Source organism: Ictalurus furcatus, chromosome 1 (assembly GCF_023375685.1).
Source record: "Ictalurus furcatus strain D&B chromosome 1, Billie_1.0, whole genome shotgun sequence".
In the NCBI taxonomy this organism is placed as follows: Eukaryota; Metazoa; Chordata; class Actinopteri; order Siluriformes; family Ictaluridae; genus Ictalurus; species Ictalurus furcatus.
In genome coordinates, this window is record NC_071255.1 from 15,220,845 (window position 1) to 15,236,466 (window position 15,622).

The window sequence follows — 15,622 nt, forward strand, 5'->3', positions numbered from 1 at the left end:
TGGGTAACAACAGATAGTGTGAAAAAGTTCATTATGGATTTATATGAAGTCTGTATGGCCTTAGGAGCAGCCGTAGTCCCAGCAGTCTGGAATTAGAGAAGATTTGAGCTCCATCCAGAGGCAGAAAGGATCTGGATCTCTAGTATCTCCATAAATTCATGTGGGGCTCGGCGAAAGGAGAGAGGGAGAAAAAAGATTATTATGACTGCGAAGTAGTAGAACAGAATCTAGTCAGGGTAGGCTTGAGTAAACAAATACGTTTTAAGCCTAGACTTAAACACTGAGACTGTGTCTGAGTCCCGAACACTAATAGGAAGACTGTTCCATAACTGTGGGGCTCTATAAGAGAAAGCTCTTCCCCCTGCTGTAGCCTTCACTATTCGAGGTACCGTCAAATAGCCTGCATCTTTTGATCTAAGTAGGCGTGGCGGATTATATAAAACCAAAAGGTCGCTTAGATATTGTGGCGCGAGACCATTTAGTGCTTTATAGGTTAATAAAAGTATTTTATAGTTAATGCGAGATTTTACTGGGAGCCAATGCAGTATTGATAATATCGGTGTGATATGGTCGTACCTTCTAGTTCTAGTTAGGACTCTAGCAGCTGCATTCTGGACTAACTGGAGCTTATTTATATTCCTACTGGAACATCCAGACAGTAAGGCATTACAGTAATCTAATCTAGAGGTGACGAATGCATGAACTAGTATTTCCGCATCATGTAGTGACAATATGTTTCTTATTTTAGAAATATTTCTGAGATGAAAGAAGGCTATCCTAGTAATATTATCTACATGAGCATCAAATGATAGGCTGGAGTCAATAATCACTCCAAGGTCTTTAACTGCTGCACATGATGAAACAGAAAGACCATCCAGAGTAACCATGTGATCAGAAAGATTACTTCTAGCTACACGTGGGCCTAATAAAAGTATTTCTGTTTTATCAGAATTAAGTAGAAGGAAGTTAGTTAACATCCAATGAATATGTCCACTAATTCCTGTCCTTATTTTATAAAGTTCTCACTTAATTTCATTCTTAACCCAGATGAATTTTCTTCAGTGTTGAAGAATCACACACACACACACACACACACACACACACACTTTTCTTCTTAAAAAACATGATCCTCTCAGAAATAAAGGTACCAAACTGTACTTTTCCTTGTCGCTGTAGTGGTACTATTAAACATCTCTTCAACCTTTAATATGCATCTATTACCTGGGAAGATGTATGTGGCTTACCTTTAATTAGCTTTTAGAGTAAAGGTTTAAATGAGCATTAGTGGTGCTTAAAGTCCAATTATGTACTAAATTACATAATACCAGGTAATACTAGTTATACTACAGGGTGTCTCAAAAGTCTCCATACATAGGGGAAATTAACACTTTTTAGCAAAATGTTTTCATACCCAGTGTATAATTATATATATATATATATATATATAGAGAGAGAGAGAGAGAGAGAGAGAGAGAGAGAGAGAGAGGCTATTTTCATATAGCCTTTTAGAATACCTTTGACAACGAAAGAAGAACATATTGAAATCATTCTCATGGCTGGATCAGGAATCTATCACTTGCGATGGACCAATGTGCAAGGAGAGTGTGCGTGCACGAACCAGAGCGAGCACATACTTTGTTTACAGTGGACACGTGCGTTTGTTTCTGTTTGTTCTCCGCCTTGTTTAGCCATTGGTTGATGTTCAACGGGTTTAAATAACTAGTGTCATTAAATTGAGTGTTGACAGCTGGTAACAATCCTTACACTCCCTCAAACATCAACCAATGGCTAAACAAGGCGGAGAACAAACAGAAACAAACGCACGTGTCCATTGTAAACAAAGTCACTCTATAACGTGCGAGCACGTGCTCGGTCTGGTTCGTGCACGCGTGCTCTCCGTGCACGTCATCGCCACAGCGCCATCTGCCGGCGAGATCGTGACAATATTGAAGATCTCTGTGACAAACTTACATGTTTAATGGATTTCTAATAAGATTTAAATGTGCCCTATAAGAATTTAGTTGTCTTTGATATCGACACATTCAGTCATCCACTATGCTTTAACAGTCTTCTACTTTTATAAACAACAACATTCCCCCAAAAAGAAGACTGGACTATAATATATTTCTTTATGTCCAAAATGTCCATGGTACTGAAATATTTACTTTATATTGACATATACACTGCCAGCCAAATGTTTTTGAACATGTAGAATTTCTTAGGTTGTATTACAGTTTAATCTCTATTATTGCCACAGACCAATGAAAATGATATATAATAGCAATTAAATAATTAAAACTAAAATTTTGGGGAATTTATAGACAACTGAGTGATACACTTTACTCTGATATTAGCCTCAGAGGGAACAGCTCCATCTTTGCAGCACCCATTTCATCTGGCTAAATAGCTAAGAATTTAACAGGCTTAGTTTCCTAGTTAGCTAGCATGCCTAATTTACACTCACTGAGCACTTTATTAGGAACACTTGTACACCTACTCATTCATGCAATTATCTAATTAGCCAAGTGTGTGGCACCAGTACAATGCATAAAATCATGCAGATACGGGTCAGTAGCTTTGTGTAATGTTCACATCAACCATCAGAATGGGGAAAAAATGTGATCTTAATGATTTTGACCGTGGTGTGATTGTTAGTGCCAGACAGGATGGTTTGAGTATTTTTCTTGGGATTTTGTTGAATAACGAAAAAAACATCCAGTGAGCAGTTTTGTTGTTGATGAGAGAAATCAACAGAGAATGGCCAGAATGGATTGAGCCGACAGAAAGGCTACAGTAACTCAGATAACCACTCTGTACAGTTATGGTGAATCTCGATTTCTGCTGAGACACACAGATAGTAGGATCAGAATTTTGCACCAACATCATGAATATATGGCCCAATCTGCCTTGTGTCAACAGTCCAGGCTGGTGGAGGTGGTATAATGGTGTGGGGAATGTTTTCTTGGCACATTTTCCTTCTGGGCCTGTTAATACTAACCAATTATTGCTTGAATGCCACAGCCTTTTTGAGTATTGATGCTGATAATGTGAATCCCTTCATGGACACAATTTAACCAATTTGGGGAAGCTGTGGCTCAGATGGTAGAGCGGGTTGTCCGCTAATCGTAGGGTTGGTGATTTGATTCCCGGCCCACATGACTCCACATACCGAAGTGTCCTTGGCCAAGACACTGAACCCCAAGTTGCTCCTGATGGCAAGGTAGCGCCTTGCATGGCAGCTCTGCTACCATTGGTGTGTGCATGTGAGTGTGTGTGTGTGTGTGTGTGAATGGATGAATGGGTGAATGAGAACCAGTGTAAAGCGCTTTGGATAAAAGAGCTATATAAGTGCAGACCATTTAACCATCTTCTAATGGCTATTTCGGGCATGACAATGCACCATGTTACAAACCAAAAGTCGTCCCAAACTGGTTTTATGAACATAACAATGAGTTCCCAGTCACCAGATCTGAATATATATATATATATATATATATATATATATATATATATATATATTTAACTGTTGTGGAGGCATTTTATCTTTATCCCATGAAGAAACATTTCTATCTTGATGCATGTGGTTTCTTCCAGGATGACAATATCCCTGTCCACAGGGCACGAGGGCTCACTAAATGGTTTGATGAGGATTAAATTATGTAAATCATATACATTGACATTCATACTTACAAGATCTCAACCCAGTTACAGTATGCAGACAGAATGTCTTCCATTGTAATATCAACAAACGTGCTAAATATACCATTACAAACCTGAAACCTGTAATATATTCTGGGGCCTTTTTTTTTTTTTTGCCTAAGCCCAGTCTTTTGACAATAAATTCTTCACATCAGTATCTATCAGTATAGGGAAGCAGGTTAAAAGAGGAGGCTGATACTTTGAACTCACATTTTCAGTGAGATATCTACATCAGTGAGATGTGCCTAAGTCTTGAAGAGCTTTGATCTTTTTGCAGAGTGTGTTCTGGAGATGGCATACTCAGCCAGAGTATACGTCTTCCTCATCCAGAATAATGTGGGCAGTGATCAAATGCTGGCACAGAGTCGATCATATCAGATGACTGAGCATTTTCATCTCCCACTCTCCGTTGCTGGTAGCTGTACTGCCATCTATTGCATGATCCTTGCAAACCACTCTCAAAGTGCCTTACTCCAGATTGACTTTTCCTTGCAGCAAACAGGTCCAATATACTGGATGTCTAAAAAGAATGCTATTATTGCTGAAATTAATAATAAATCAGTTTTATGAATATGTGGGTTTGTTATTAGTGATGCAGCACCTAAATTTTAAATATATTGATATACAAACTACCACAATAGTGTACTGTTAAACAGTACACTATTGTGAAAAAAACAACATAAAAAATAACAGAATAATTGTACTTATCTAACAAAATAATTTTGCGTATACAGATACTGTGTCAGGCACTAGACTACTGTATACAGTGTCCTCCACTAATATTGGCACCCTTGGTAAATATGAGCAAAGATGGCTGTGAAAATTTGTCTTTATTGTTTAAACTTTTGATTTTTTGTTAAAAAAAATTCACAAATATACTCTTCTCTCATGGATATCAAACTATTGCAAACACAACACAGGTTTATAAAAAAATATATTTGTTAAATATAGGTGTGCAACAGTTATTGGCAACCTTTTAGTCAATACTTTGTGCTACCTCCCTTTGCCAAGATAACAGTGATGTAGATGACTTCGGATTGTAGTTTTGGAGACTTTCTGACCCCAAGATGCAACTAACTTCTGCAACTCTCCAGCTGTGATCCTTGGAGATTTTTTGGCCACTCAAACCATCCTCTTCACAGTGCATTGAGACAATATAGACACACGTCCAATTCCAGGTTGATTCATAACATTTCCAGTTGACTGGAACTTCTGTTACCCTGATGGTGGAAATGATCATTTTCAACGCTTTTGCTATTTTCCTATAGCCATTCCCCATTTTGTGAAACTCAACAACTTTTTGCCGCACATCACAGCTATATTCCTTGGTCTTACCCATTGCTATGAACTAAGGGAATTTGGCCTATGTGTTACCTCATATTTATACCCCCGTGAAACAGGAAGTCATGGTTGAACAATTTCCTGTTCCTAGTCACCCAGGTGTACTAAATTTTTTTTTAAATATCAATGGGAATATACTTCAAATATATTTTTCTCATATGAACTCATAGTGGTGCCAATAATTGTTGCACACCTATATTTAACAAATATATATTTTTTGATAAACCTGTGTTGTGTTTGAAATTGTTTGACATCCATGAGAGCAGAGTATTTTTGTGAATTTTCTGAACAAAAGATCAAAACCTTAAACAATAAAGACAATTTTTCACAACTTTCTTTGCTCATATTTACCCAGGGTGCCAATATTAGTGGAGGACACTGTATGTATGCAAGTAAAACAAAGTATTCATTTAGGGGTTGACATGGAGGTCCATAAAACATATGTGGCAGATGTGTATGTGTGGATTACAATAATATGTCAAGACTCAAATCCACAGTTACCGTGGTTCCATCCATGATGTACCATTAACCCTGAAGGAGCAAGAACAAATGACCTTCCTAAAATTCACAGAAATCTGAAAGAAAGTACCAAAAATATGCATAAGCAAAAAGCTTAAATATTTTTTTTCTGTTTGTAACTGAGTAAAGCTATTTAATATATGAAAATAAGTATTTAAAGTATGAAAAATCATATTCATCATTATTGCTGAGGTACTAGATATTAGGGGCCTTTGGCCTATAATGATTCTTTCTGCAATTTGTGGCAGTGCTCTGACTGTACAATTTGTTTGTGTGAACTTTTTTATGTAGTTTCTCTTTCATTCATTCCTTTATCTTGTATGATCTCTTTATCCTGATCAGGTTTACAATTGATCCTGAGCCTATCCCAGAAACACTGGACATGTAGTGGATATACACCCTGGAAGCCACTCCAATTTATTGCAGGGTACCATTCACACAGTTATTCACACCTAGGGGCTATTTATAGTAGCCAATCCACCTACCAGTGTGGGAGGAAACCAGAACCCAGATGAAACCCACACACAGGGAGATCATGCAGAGAAACTCAGCGCAGACAGTAGTCTGAGCTCAGGATTGAATTGAGAACCTTGGAGCTGTGAGGCAGCAAAATTTATTCCTATAGAAAGTAATAAATGGCTAACCAAAAATATTATTTTTCCCCTCCCCCTTCTTCATGCATGCCTTTCATGGGTGCTGTCAACAGGCTACATACTCACTTTCAATACCTGTATTTTCCTGCTCAGTGTTGTGGTGGATCTGGAGCACATCATAGGGCACTCATTCACACCTAGGAGCAATTTATCCAACCTACCAACTGGCATGGTTTTATAGGAGATGAGAGGAAACTGATGGGACCGTGGAGCTGTCTGGCAGTAATGCTACCTGCTTCACCACTGTGCTGCCATAAACAGGGAACTTGTAAAATTAAATAAATAAATAAGCAAGTGTGTAACATTTTACTCATGTATTGATATTCATATGTGTGCACATTTTTAAAAAGGACATTTGACAGTTGAAAAAAAGTGGTTTTAAATCTAGGAGCCATTGTTTCTGGCACCAGAAGGCCTACATTCTAATACTTTTGGATGTTTTTGACATGAACTGAAAAAGATCGTACTATTCACTAACATATTTTTAAATAACATAATACTGAATTTCCCAAGAGACAGTTCCAGACTGTCTTCTCAAGTACATCCTGTTGGACAGCAATTACAGTTATAAATCTTTCAAAGTAGTCATAATAACAAAGATTCATACATTAAATAATATTCTAATATTGAAATATTTTATCAATTTAACTTATATCTGAAAATAAAATTAACATCCCACGTTACTGGAGAATACTGCAGGTCAAATATAATCATATATCAGGACATATTAACCCCATTTTGATCGATTTTACAAAAAATCTGTTTGATTGTTCAGTCACCAAGGTTCTGAGAAAATATGACATGAAAGAGGTATAGCTATTTTTTTTTATATAAAACCTTAAAATAGGAAATAGCTGCCATTTGAGTGATATCAGCATGATCACATTCAAAATATGAGTCTAAATGTAAGCATAGGCATGAATACTGCTATGAGCCATGACGATTGCCTGTTTGCTGCAGCTGCCACTAGATGCACCTTTTGTGGGTCAGTAATCATGGCTCGGGCATCTTCCAAAGCCTCGAGCGCAGATGAGCTGGAGTTCATGTCCCCAGTGGCCAGCAGATCAAAAAGGCATGCCTGGAAGTAGACGTCCTGGGCTGGAAGTAGAGATGAGCAGTGTATGTATGCAAGCGTGGTGGGCCACACAGATGGTGTGTGTAAGCGCTGAGAGGCTGGACATCCCCACAGGCACAGCTGCAGGTCCTGCTCGGGGGTATATGACTCGATAATAGCACGTGGAGAGCGCACAGCCAGCCCCAGTGAGTGGCCGCTCTGACGTACCACCACTGTGGTGCCGATGTGTGCTGCCCGGATCTCAGAATGGCGTCCCAGGGCCTGGGAACGCACCTGCAGGCTGTGCTGACCTCGCCGCTCACCACTGCTTGTAGAACCATCTACAAATGCTGCAGGGACATTGTCCACCTCTGCCTGGTAAATCTGTTGCTCAGCACACTCCCGCCAGTTTTTAAAAATTATAGTGATCTGTGGAGGGAAAATGAGGATGGACAGGTTAACTGTATGTCCAGTTTATACAATGTACCTCTATCATTTTACATACTGAGCATGAAATACACTATATTCCAAAAAAAAAAAAAAATATGTGGACAACTGGCCATCACAGCCATACAATATGTGGGCCTTCCTCAAACTGTTATCACAAAGTTGGATGCATACAATTGTCTAGAATGTCTTTGCATGCTGTAGCATATCAATTTCCCTTCACTGGAACTAAGAAGCCCAAACAAATTCCAGCATGACAATGCCCCTGTGAGGTTCATGACATGGTTACATACACAGTAGTGTATTTGTCTGGCCTAACCTTGGTGAGTGCAGTGGCATAGGAGCTCTCTCTAGTGTGTGAGCTGGTGGCCTGTATGTAGAGAAACTGGTTGTCAATGAGGGGCCAGGCTCCAGGTACAGCACACGTCTGAAACTCATTGTTGAAGGTGCGGATATGAGGGTCTCCGAACACACCGCAGTGCAGGTACTCTGGTGCACGGCCTTCACGCTGCACATAGCTTTTCTCGTAAAAGCAGGCATCCCCAGATACTGGGGCCTGGGGTAGAGGGCGGGGTTGAGCTGTGGGCCCAGACTTTGGACAGCGGTGCTGGATGAGCAAGTCCTCGATGCCCTGCACTGCAGAGTGGTAAGCCAAGTCACCACGGCAGGCACGGGCAGTGCGCCGGGTGCAGGTAGCATAGGAGCGCAGGGCACTGCAGTAGCCCACATTGCCTGGATCTTTCCCACCACCACCACTGCCTCCCAGGTCCAATGTTGCAGCCACAAATTCTGAGTTACACCTCAGGATCCTACACTGGGCCCATGCTGCAGCAAAAGGGAGTCACAAAGATGTAACAACATCCAATGTCACATAACTGTTTCACATCCTGCTAGTCTTGACATGACAAAAAAAAAAAAGAGAATAGATAAAAAAAAAAAAAAAGTCATACCATGTGAAGCTAAAAGGAGAACAAGCAGCAGTATGATGATAATGTGATGTTTCCATGTAATTTGTACATGGTTATTGCAGGCAGCCCGTGTTCCCATTCCCATCCATACAGACACAGCCTTAGTAGACTGCTGGAGCTCTTTACACTTACTTTGGCTTGGAAAACAGAGGTTCACTGCACACAACAGCCACATGATGGAGACACGTGCAAACACAAATAACAAATGCTCTGCTCGGCTTTTAATCGGTCAGCAATGCCATGTTTGGTGATTCATCCATTAAAAAAAGCTGTGATTTTACTGTATTTTATTGTAATCTTTTTGAATAAAAATCTGTTGATTGTCTTTTTTAAGCGATACGTTATATTATGATACACAAACAGTTCTGAATTAATTAAGTCAAAAGCAATTATGTCACATGTGGATCATTATCATAATAAGTACTGTAAGCTATTCTTACCTCAAGTGTCAGACTGATGCTCTTGCTCTGGAAAAAAATTAATAAACAAAGGTGCAAAACCCATCCACTGAATGGCAACATCATTAGCACATTGTCCAACCTTAGAAAGAAAGAAGCACATAAAAACCGCATGCAATATCATCCAGAACATGAGGGGTAATATTTTGAATGAGTGGACAGGTGAAAATAACTTCTATTGTACACACTTCATGGTGCAATGCAAATTTCTTTTTAAAAAAATGCTGCGGTTCACTACTATAGTGACTAGTGTATCCCATCAACATGGAAGTACTGCAGTTTGGACCTTGGCTACAGTTTTGTTATTTGCAGAGTAGAGAGCAAACATCAAAAGAAAGCAAGCAAACTCATGGACATTCGTGTATATTTACATTGAGATCACAAGCTCTAATTTGAAGTGGTTGTCCAAACTAAGTTTAAGCAAATCAGGCCAATCACAATATAATCAGATTATGATAAAGGAGAGAAAGAAAGATACCTTTTGGCATACATGCACAATAATGCCAAAGATCATATTTCAGTTAAAATGTGTATTATTGACCCCTTCCCTTGATCCTGTTTGGTAAATTCTATTGACTGCACAAGGACATTTAGGTTTAGTTTTATGGGTTAATACAATTTCAGTTAATTTTTTCACTAATGTCTAGAAACTCTTGCAGTAGATTGTTTACAGAATGCTTTTCTAACTGCTGGCTGAGTCAGGCATGACATTCCAGTTGTTGGAATCCTAAATGGGGCAAGAGGAACAGGGGCAGTTGCAGGACAGAAATACAGGGTGCTAAATAAACCCTGTGATGGTAGCCAGCTGCCCACAGCACCCCACCCCTGCCCCATCTGAAAAAGCATGGACAGAAATGCTGGGTAAGGATGCCAGGTGTTTCAAACACAGTCGAGCTTCCAGCATTCTGGCCCACATGGGCTATCTTCTTCCCTCGGCAATCTAATTTCATCTGGTGTCTCAATGAGCAGAATAGCTGAGCTATTTCTGACATCTGCCGCTGCAGAGGGCCTTCATGCCCCCAGTACTGACCATGCACCCCATGCATTTGTCCAGTTTGGTTGGCCATTTGTTGTGTAAGTGTCTATAGAATGTTACTGATTTCAAATTCAGCTGCATTTCTGAGCACAGAGACGACACTTGAATGTGATAAAAAGAAAGCAAACAACATCCCTTGATATACGAGTTCCCTGAAGAGCACTGGGTTCCATCCCCCACCAGTTACAGGAACCTCCAGGTGCAAATATACGTGCACACACATGAACTACTGTAAACTGATCCCTTCCGAAACGTTCTTTATTAGAAGAAGTAACTGTAAATTGTCGTGTTATCACCACACCCACACACCATATCTGAGTTTTGAAGGAATAGCAGACCCATGCTGTATCTCTATGTAGTAATATAATTCTTGTGCACATTTCTTTTAATTTTTTTCTGATTATCTCTATCTTGTTGATTAAAAATAAATCACTCAAATAACATCAACAATACACAATATATCTCCTTCATCTTCTACTGTCAGATAGTCTGGAATGTGAATTATGTATGCTATATTGGGGATATTAATACAAATAGAACAGATAGATAGATAGATAGATAGATAGATAGATTAAATCGAATAAAAACACTCAAACATCACAGATATAGCCTACATAAACCTCATTACAGCCTATCTGACAGTAGAACATGCAGTTGAAGAAATATGTTGTGTTGGTATTATTTGAGATTTCTGTTTACCTCTAACATGTTTGCTTGGGAAGACATCTCTCAAATAATAATAACACAACATGTTTCTTCCATATTCTACTCTCAGAGAGGGTGTAATGTGAACTATGTATTTCAGGAACATTAATAAAAAATAAAAAATAAAACATTCAAATACCAACCATGGATCTGAGAGCTACAGTTCTCTAGATAAAAGTTCTCCTTCAAACTCTTAAATTCTTATGCTTAAAAAAGCATACATATAAATACACACCTGTCTAAAACAATCACCAAACAAAGTTTCAATTTTTCAAAATACCACAGTATTCCTTTGGTCTGTATTTTTGACAGTGCAGTCAAACCCCGCAGAGCACACAGTCTCTTCTATTGAAACTTATTCTCCTTGTTAGAGAAGAATATAAGGTAGTCACCATCATCACGTGACGCCACAGACAGCAAATTTGAAGCTTAATTATTGATTGTTGTTATGACTTACCTCTGTCAACTCCGTGAAACGAGCCGTGTAATCACCGCATATCCACCACAAAGGATTATTAAAAGGGCGCCCAGAGCTGTAATGCTAATTGTGCCAAGCTGTGCTGGTCAGTGCTGAATGAGTGGGAGAGCGCCTCGGTTGACTGCGTAAATCACCCGCAGCGCACACCTGCCACTCTGCGCAACAACTGCGCCGCTCCACACGGGTCCAGCGCGCAGGGAGGCTATTTTAGACGGAGTCCACGCCATATCACGACCCTCTGTGACTGTACTTCAGCAGGGGTGTTTGACAACAAACCTTAATTTATAAGGTTTGTTAGGGTACGATGGTGTAAAAACTCACTTTGGATAAGTGACTCGAGCAAAACATGTGCTTCTAAAGTTACTTCGATGTATTTATCTCTTTAGGCTGTATAACCTTTAGAAAGGTGCTATCAAAATGCCTTCTGTGAAACACGTGCCTCTGCTCATCTGCATATGAGAAAAGTGTCAGTTTGGTGTGAGCTGTGATTGTATTATCCAGTGTGTACCATCAGCTTGTGCATTAAAGCTGTCAGGAATTTGTAAAGCCGTCTGTAGTACTCTCATCTTCACTAAATAATAATAAATAAATAAATAAAATAAAAAGCTTAACTTTCCAGAAAGAAGTGTTGTCTGCTGAAATGAATTTAGTAGGTTGAAGTAGATTTAACTTAGGTTTGAGACACCTAAGCTTTGTTATGTTAATTTCTTCCTCTTAAGAAGGGTCACACTCTGGATTTGGTACTATTCTGGGTTGTCGTGGTGTGTGAGCTGGCTATAGAAAATATTGGGCTCTCAGATCATTTTTTTATTATGTTTGATATGACTCTCATTGGGCCTACTCTGGGCCCTGAGTCAGTAGGCCATCGTGCTCCGTCTATAACCGCGCTGCCGGCCTCTAAGTTTTCAGAGGTCTAGTCGGGGTTTAGATGAGTTGGTGGTCGCCTTTAACACCGCGTGTAATGACTCGTTTTAGAGTGACGGGTGGAAGAACAAAACGATTTAAGAGTGTTCTTTCGGTGGCTGTTGGTTTAATGAACTCTTTATAGGTAGATTTTTGATATGAACTATGATTTGCGCGATGTATATTAAATATTGTTTGTGTATTATGTATTGTCTGTATGTCTGTTACCTTTTGCTGCAAAAGTAAACAAACACAAGCAAACAAACAGCCCTGGCTTAATGACGAAAGTTGGTTTCTTAGACAAAAATGAAGACAAGCTGAGAGGAAATGGAAAAAAGACAGGCTCCAGGTCTCGTATGAGAAACTCAGAGATTGTATGGTTTCATATCAACAGTTTGTTAAATCGGTCAAGGCGAGATATTTTTCTGACTTAATCTCTCAGAATCATCATAGACTGAAAGTTTTATTTCGGGTAAAAAATGCAGTCCTGAATCTTGTCTGTCCCACTTTTGTTGATAAGTCTGGGAGAGCTTGTGAAAACTTTTTGCAATTTTTTATGGATAAGATTACCGCTGGGGCACACGGTGGCTTAGTGGTTAGCCTCACACCTCCAAGGTCCGGGGTTCGAGTCCCGCCGGGACACACTCGATGTGTGTGCGGAGTTTGCATGTTCTCCCCGTGCTGTGGGGGTTTCCTCTGGTTACTCCAGTTTCCTCCCCCAGTCCAAAGACATGCGTGGTAGGCTGATTGGCGTGTCTAAAGTGTCCGTAGTGTATGAATGGGTGTGTAAGTGTGTATGTGATTGTGCCCTGCGATGGACTGGCACCCTGTCCAGGGTGTACCCCGCCTTGTGCCCGATGCTCCCTGGGATAGGCTCCAGGTTCCCCAGGACCCTGAAAAGGAGTAAGTGGTAGAAGATAGATGGATGGATGTAAGATTACTGCTATTAGAGCTAGCATCTCTAATTCTGGCCTGGATCCTGGTCGTCTTTGTCACGTATCAAGAAACTCTGGACTCCACTTCCCATCAGCCACTGCACTGCACTAGCTGTCACATGACCACCTGCACCTGACTCACGTTTTGTTAATGAGCACTTGTGTGTATAAATAGGCCTCGTCTGCACTGTTTGCTTGTCTTTCGTTGTCTTAGACGCTTGTTGTTTATGTCTCGGTGTTTAGTTTCATGCCACAGTGTTATACCAAGTTGTGTTCGTGTCTTTGTTTCATACTAAGTTTGTTTCAATAAATGTCATTATCTGCACTTGCTTCTGGCTCAACCTCGATTCGTGACAGTCTTCAAGCCTCTCCTGACTCTGTTAAGTCTGTCCATCTAAAACTCCAATTTTGAAAAAGTCGGGAGAGTATGAAAAAAAAAAAAAAAAGCAAACAAAAATAGTCATTTGAAAATTCAATTCACCCTGTACTATACTGAAAACACATTATGAACACATTATTGGGGGGGTGGTATCAAGGCTTGCCCTAATGTGGTTCTCATACTATTTATAAGGGAGAACCTTTTCTGTGGAATTAGGGAGCTCTATTTCTTCCACACAATGTATCTCTTCTGGGGATCCTCAAGGTTCTTGTCTTGGCCCTGTGCTGTTTTCTCTATATATGCTCCCTTTGGGATTAATCTGTCAAAAACACAATGTGGCATATCATTGTTATGCAGATGATCTACCTCAGAGATGTAATGATAACTCCAAACTTACATCTTTGCTTGATTGTTTGGATGAAATACAGGTGTGGATTGTATCCAGTTTCCTGCAGCTTAATGAGTCTAAATCTGAAGTGGTGTTCTTTGGTCCATCGAAGTTAGACAAACAGCTTTCTCTACATCTTGGCCTTTTAGCTACCAGTGTTAACACGCAGGTGAGGAATCTTGGTGTTTTTGATTCTGAGCTGAAATTTGATAAACAAATTAATGCCATGGTAAATGATAGCTTTTTTCAATTGAGGGGCATTTCCAAATTGCAAAGCTGGAAACTGTGATTCATGATTTTATTTCATCCAGACTGGATTACTGTAATTCTTTATATCTGGGGCCAAGAATATGCTTTCACAGAATCAGTTTGTGCAAAATGCAGCGGCTGGACTGTTGACTGGCAAGTGGAAATGCTCTGGTATTTCTCTGGTTTCTTTGCACTGGCTTCCTGTTAGCAATACAAGGTCTTGCTAATGCTTTAAAGGTTTACACAGACTTGCTCCAGAATATATTTCCAGCCTGTTACAGTATCATCATGCTGCCAGACCTCTAAGAGCATCTCAGAGTTTCCTTTTAAATGTCCCAAAATCTCGATTGAAATCTAAAGATCAGCGCCACGCCTCTGGAATAGCCTCCTCCTGCATATTAGATCCTGTGACTCAATTTAATGTTTTAAATCTATGTTTAAGACACGTCTCTAATCTGTTTCATTTAATTGTCCTTAGTTGTATGGAGACTGAATAGTGATGAGTTTTTTGTATAGTTTATTGTATTTGTGTACAGGTGTTTTGTAATTTTGGGAGTGTAAAGCACTTTGGTCAACTTGTGTTGTTTTTAAATGTGCTATAGAAATAAATGTTGATTGTTGATTGATTGATTGATTGATTGATTGATTAAGAAGAGCAAGTCATTGCTTTTGATTGAAAAGCTTTAGTAATGACACCATGGGAACAAATTAACATGAATTTACGGATATCAAATATATAGATAGGCCAAAACGGGTTGTCTGAAAAAGCATACATGTAATTTCTGCCTTACATGTAAATCCATTGCAACCTTGTGACAGTTTCCAGATCCTGCAATGAGAATGATTTGAATGATTTCAATTCAATACTTTTGTCAAAGGCATTCTTAAAGGCTATATATAAACGAAGTATGAAAACTTTGAAATACATTTTGCTAAAAAGACTTGCTCGGCTGGTATTACAAAAACATTCCCCATACCATTACACCACCACCAGCCTGAACTGTTGACAAAAGGCAGGTTTGGTCCATGGACTCATACTTTTGACACCAAATTCTGACCCTACCATCTGTGTGCCATAGCAGAAACTGATATTCATCAGATGGGGTGATGACATTTTTCCAATTTTCAACTGTCTTTTTTCTGTGAGCCTATACCCACTGTAGCCTCAGGTTCCTGTTCTTAGCTTACAGGAGCAGCCAAATGTCGTCTTCTGCTGTTGTAGTCCATCTGCCTCAAGGTTCAACATTCACCATGATTGCAATGTGTGGTTATTTCAGTTGCTGTATCCTTCCTGTCAGCTCGACCCACTCTGGCCATTCTCCTCTGACCTCTCTCATAAAACAGGTGTACATGAAAATCACAGGAGATCAGCAGACCAGTTCTGGCACCAACAACCATGTCACTGCCAAA

General features: G+C 39.6%; 1 protein-coding gene across 2 annotated transcripts; it reads right to left on the reverse strand.

The window, feature by feature from the left end:
- Positions 1 to 6,026: 6,026 nt before the first annotated feature.
- Positions 6,027 to 12,287, reverse strand: hjv (hemojuvelin BMP co-receptor). 2 transcript variants are annotated; one of them, XM_053628322.1, is made up of 5 exons: positions 11,338 to 12,287; positions 9,122 to 9,221; positions 8,664 to 8,837; positions 8,033 to 8,538; positions 6,027 to 7,695 (listed from the first exon to the last, which is right to left on the reverse strand). In XM_053628322.1, exons 3-5 carry the CDS (start codon positions 8,764 to 8,766, stop codon positions 7,099 to 7,101), a joined length of 1,206 nt encoding a protein of 401 aa, XP_053484297.1. In that variant the 5' UTR covers positions 8,767 to 8,837; positions 9,122 to 9,221; positions 11,338 to 12,287; the 3' UTR covers positions 6,027 to 7,098. The 2 variants fall into 2 exon arrangements, with proteins under 2 accessions (XP_053484297.1, XP_053484287.1); XM_053628312.1 differs by having other exon boundaries at positions 8,664 to 9,221.
- Positions 12,288 to 15,622: the final 3,335 nt, after the last annotated feature.